Source organism: Chrysochloris asiatica, unplaced genomic scaffold, assembly GCF_000296735.1.
Source record: "Chrysochloris asiatica unplaced genomic scaffold, ChrAsi1.0 scaffold00142, whole genome shotgun sequence".
NCBI classification, from domain to species: domain Eukaryota; kingdom Metazoa; phylum Chordata; class Mammalia; order Afrosoricida; family Chrysochloridae; genus Chrysochloris; species Chrysochloris asiatica.
In genome coordinates this window covers 6,602,364-6,607,555 of record NW_006408660.1, presented here as the reverse complement: position 1 = coordinate 6,607,555, position 5,192 = coordinate 6,602,364, and the positions used below count along the sequence as shown (strand labels likewise).

The following is a 5,192-nucleotide window of genomic DNA, read 5'->3' as shown; positions in this document are numbered from 1 at the left end:
GGCTGAGCTAGGCTCACCACTTCTGCATGCTCCTTCTGTCCTATTTTGTAGGCCACCTGGGGCCTTCTTCATCAAAGGTTTCCTTAGAGAGATGACAGGGTTTTTGAGGCATCCCTGAAGTCTGCAGGATGCCAGCACTAGAGTCATGACCTCTTTCTGGCTGACAGGACAAATGGCTACCCCTCCTCCCCAGGCCTTAGTTTCATCATTTATGTAATGAGGCCAGTGGGATGAAACTCTGGGTCCCTGCCAGCTCTTAAAATCTAAAATTAGTTTCCCCAAACTCTCTCACAGGCTGTCCCCTCTCACCATGCCCTCCGCTGCCCAGGCTGAGAAGCCCACCCAGCTTCTCCTCTCTGGGCTGCCAGGGGCCCTTCCTGCCAGGTCTGAGCCACACTATTTAGCCTACATGAGTCTCCCTCTCCTTGGATTTCTTGCCTTCCTCCAATTATGGCCAGGCCTCTGGAGCCTGCTTTCCTGCCTGCACTCACCCAGGTGAGTGGAAGCTGGGAGCCAGGCCCATCTATAGGGACCTCCTGCTGCTCAGATTTATTCAGAGAAATCTGGGCTGCATTTTGACTGAAATCCCCTGATTTTTCATTCCAGGAAGTAATTTATGTTTTTGTAAACTGCTTCTCTAAGTACGAGGGCCACAGATTGATGAGCTGGGCCTTCACGGCTGGATGCTGGTTTGTAAATGTGCTGTGCTGTGGTGAACCAGCCCTTTCTTAAAACTCTCCCATCCTGAACTTCTTTGGCATGCACACTGTTTTTCTCCTTCCTTTCAGACTGTCATTCCTCTATCTCCAACAGAACAACCTCCTTATCTACCATTCTAGGGTCCTTTCTTTGTGCTATACAGTTGGCCTGGGTTCCTGCTAAACTCAGCTCAAGTCTCATTTCTGGTGACTTTTTGGGTCTTTCACCATGTGCAGCTGGACAAATTTCAGTCTCACTGCTGGGTTTCCATCAGTAACACAATGGCCCACTATCCCCCCTTTGATCTTTCAGGAGAACGGCGTAGCAACCCCTCTCAGCCAGTCACTAAGCTGTCTTCCTCCAGCATTCATGAGGCCATCTAGTTAGTTTCCTTGGGCCAGCTCTCTCTGTGGTCTTCCTGTCCCTATCCTGTCCCTGATGTGACCACCATACAATCTCCCCATAACACAGTTGGGAGACCAAATGTCCTGTGCCCTTCTGCCTTAACATGAAACTCAAACTCCCCCGGCATCGCCTGCAGCAGGCCCAGCTCAGGAAGGCAGGATGAGCAGCACAACATGCCTCAGCAGAGCATGCCCAGAAAGCTCTAGGCAGCACATGCCTCCTCCCGGTACTATAGTTCTAACCTTCTCCTGTGAGTGTTCCACCATCCAACTTCCCCACCTTGGGCCCCACTCAACTCCCACCATGTGAGGTCTGTAGGCTTGCCTCTAGATGCTGAAAAAGAAACACAACTCTCCTGACACCTTGATTTTAGCTCTGTAAGAGTTACATCAGTCTTTAGACCTCAGATCTGTAAGTCAATAAATTTGTGGTGTTTTCTGAAAAAATTTCCTTAGGAAATTGCACCTCAGTGGGCCCTAGAGATCCACAGACCACACCTGGCCACTGTTCTCTCATTACACCCTTGCCTCTGTTCTCCCAAGCAGCCCATCCCAGAAAAACCTAGCTACTCTGAGGCAGGAGGCCATTCCGCAAGTGGGTGTGATCTGTAAGGCCCTTGGCTCCCCAGCACAGCCCCCAAGGCTCAGCTGGTGGCATTGTCTCTTCTCTGTCATTGCCTTGTCTGAAGTTCTTCCTGGGTGAGGGGCAGAGTCTCCTTTATAGGCTTGCAAAGCTCAGGGCTCCAATCTGCCTCCCCATTCTCACCTTTCTCAACCTCAGTTTCCTCATCTCTGGGGGCTTATTCTCTAGTTTGTTCAGCACACAAAAAAGGAGTCTGTGAAAGGGGTAAATGCTTTAAAAAGTAGCCTGGTGTGGTCCAAGTTCAGAACTGGGCCTTAACAACCACCCCTTCTTCAGGATGTCACTACCTCCAGCTCTCCCTCTTAGCAAAAAACCTTTCCCTCAACCTTGGAACCCTAGCTCCCTGAAGTTCCCTCAGCCCTGCCAAACTCATGAGTGCCAGGGCCTAAAATCACATACCCCAAAGGGCCTTTCTCTCCTGTCCAAGCATCTCATGGTAATCTCAGCACCGCTAATAAAGGTTCTTTGGCTGAGATAAAGACTGGACTCCAGAACTCAGGGCGTCCAGGCCTGCACAGGTCTCCCAGAAGGACTTCAACAGCTCTAGCCCACCAGGTTCAATCTGTGGGGCGTTGCAGTCTGGAGACCCCTGCAGGCCCCACTCTCCTCTACCCTGTCCCTTGAATAATTTTCCTCCCCAGACGAGACGGTGCAGTGGGAACCCAACTCTGAGAAATTGTCCTCCCCGATCCTCCCATGGAGGTTCCTCCCGGGGTTGCAGCCCTGTACATACACTGGCCCACCTGAAGCCCCTATTTGACTTTAGGGTGTATGGTGACAGCTACTTGCACATTACAAAACATGGTGGGTGAGTATCAGCAGTGGGCAGGAGGGAGGCTAGGAAATGTCCCGGGATGGACTGCAGCTATCCTCCACCTCCAATGATGTGCCCAGGCCTCCTGAGTCAAAACCAAGACTCCAGCGTGAGGCGGGCGCCTCCCATCTGTTAGCCTCTTTGGATCAACGGAGAGCCCCCCTCAGAGATGTCCTTGTGCACTTCACATGCCCCAGCCGACCACATGAGGGCGTGCCCTGTGTTAGTTGGAACAAATTAAAGGTCATCCTGCGAGCAAGCTTGGGGTCCCCTGGGTCCGGCCAGGGCTCGGGTATCTGTGTCATACTCTTGGCTGTGCGTAGCTAAGCTCTGGGCAGTGGGGCTTCCTCCTGGGCCCACTCTATTCATTCCCAAACGGGGTGCCCCCCTCCTCTTGCGCTCCCGCAGCCTAGGGTGCTCCTCTCCATTCCCGTTTGCGAAGCCCTTCCTGGGCGCAGACTGCTTTTCCGCTGTGCCGTGGCCTCGGACACGGTCCCCGACGCACGACTGCCGGAGTGGCGGCGCTGGGGAGGTGCAGTCCAGAAAGCCAGCGGCCGGAGAAGAGGTTCCAAAAAGCACAAGTTGGCGCTAGCTCCTGACCAGGCTGTTGTTGTTCTCAACGTGGTCCGCAGTGGAGCCATAAAAGCGGGGAGGGGCGCCATCCTCATGAAGAGCGAAGCACGCACGCCCAGTGAGTCTCAGTGGTGGCGGTGGCGGCAGCGGCGGCAGCAGCAGAGGCAGCGGCGGCAGCAGCGGCAGCAATAGCAGTAGCGCTCAGTCGGTCTGGTCCTCACGCTCTGACTCCGGCCCAGGCCCGGCCTTCCGAGCCGGCCCTCGGCTCCTGCCCCCAGCTTCGTTCCGGCCTGGTCCCCGCCTCAGCCCTGCCGCCAGGCCCCAGGCCCGGCCGCGGCCGCTCCCGCCTGGAGCCGCCGCGCGCCCCCAGTCCTCCGGCGCCCCCCAGGCCTCTCGCCTTTCTCTTCCCGGCGCGGCCCCCAGGCTTTCGCGCGCCGCCCGCCACCAATCCGCTCGCCACCATGTCTGTGGAACTTGAGGAGGCCCTGCCGCTGACGCCCACCGTGGGGGCGGTCAAGAAGGCCGCCAAAGCTGGCGGATCGGCGGCGCTGCCCTCGTCCAAGAAAAGAAAGAACAGCAAGAAGAAGAACCAACCGGGCAAGTACAGCCAGCTGGTGGTGGAGACCATCCGCAGGCTGGGCGAGCGGAACGGTTCGTCGTTGGCCAAGATCTACACCGAGGCCAAGAAGGTGGCGTGGTTCGACCAGCAGAACGGGCGCACCTACCTGAAGTACTCCATCAAGGCGCTGGTGCAGAACGACACGCTTCTGCAGGTCAAGGGCACCGGCGCCAACGGCTCCTTTAAGCTCAACCGCAAGAAGCTAGAGGGCGGCGGGGAGCGGCGTGGAGGCCCCGTGGCCGCCCCCGCGCCCACCGCGCACAAGACCAAGAAAGCGGCCCCGGGCGCTGCCGGCCCCCGGCGCGCCGACAAGAAGCCCGTGAAGAGCAAGAAGCCCGAGAAGCGTTCGCACAAGAAGGACCCGGGTGGCAGTGCTGCCGCCCCCTCCAAGAAGGACAAAGGCAGCAAGGCCAAGAAGGCGGTGTCCTCTGGGGGCAAGAAGGTGAAGAAAGCAGCGAAGCCCAGCGTCCCCAAAGTGCCCAAGGGGCGCAAGTGAGCGCTTCGACCCGACCCGATGGGAGGCGCCCTCTGGGGCCTGCTGGGTCTTATCTGGTTTTTTTTTTTTTTTATCCCAAGTGTCTGTAAGTTTTATACAATTTACCCTGGGTGTGAGCCGTAGGGAGGGGACCCCGAGCCCTTCTCTACCCTTTTTCGGTCCTTTCCCCTCCCCAACAATGTAGTTTTTTTGTTGTTAGCTTTAGATTTTTGAAACAGTCCCGGCGACGCCCCTATTGGCTCTTGCCTTTGGCAACGACCGTCGCCATGGTTACTGGCCTTTAGGCGCTAACGGCTGAAGCTGCGCCTGTCGGTCCCCAAGTGGCCTCAGGTTGTGGGGGGGCCGGAACTCGCGGATGTGGTCGCTGTGCCGCTCCTCCCCAGCCCCAACCCCCCTGCTTTTGGGTGCGCGACAAACAATCGTTCGTGGCACGGGATTGCGCGGCTCCTCACTTCACCCCACTGGTCTTTTTTTGGCACAATAAATTGTTTTAAACCTTTGAACAGCTCTCATTTTCTTCCTAGAGAAATAGGGATGGTGCGTGGTTTAGGTTGAATTCTGGGCCCTGGGATCCTTGAAAAGGCAGAGCGGTAAACTGGCAATCTGGTTCTTGATGGGGCCTGGGGAAGCAGGGGCAAGTGGAAGCTACGGGGGAGGCAGCAGCAGCCTGGTTGCTCCAGGGATGGAGTCCAGCCTATAAGATAGTGGAATGATTGTTCATCCAGTTGTACAGTAGGCTAAAGCCTATTCTAACAGATGTTCCTAGAAAGGAAACCCTGGTGGCAATGGGAGACATGTTCCACTGGGTGAGCTCTGAAGGGGAGTTCTTACTGCCTCTGTGGTGCTCATTGTAAAAGCAGTTGAGAGAGGAGACAGACCTAGGAAATCAACGTCTTTTCAGTGAGCCTAGGTTGGGGAAGGGAAGCTTGAAGGAAAGTTGCCAC

General features: G+C 56.2%; 1 protein-coding gene across 1 annotated transcript; it reads left to right on the top strand.

Moving 5' to 3' along the window:
- The first annotated feature begins 3,594 nt into the window (after nucleotides 1-3,594).
- LOC102819927 (histone H1x-like) lies at nucleotides 3,595-4,248 on the top strand. The gene has a single exon (XM_006870482.1). It carries the CDS (start codon nucleotides 3,595-3,597, stop codon nucleotides 4,246-4,248), a length of 654 nt encoding a protein of 217 aa, XP_006870544.1.
- The last annotated feature ends 944 nt before the right edge of the window (nucleotides 4,249-5,192 follow it).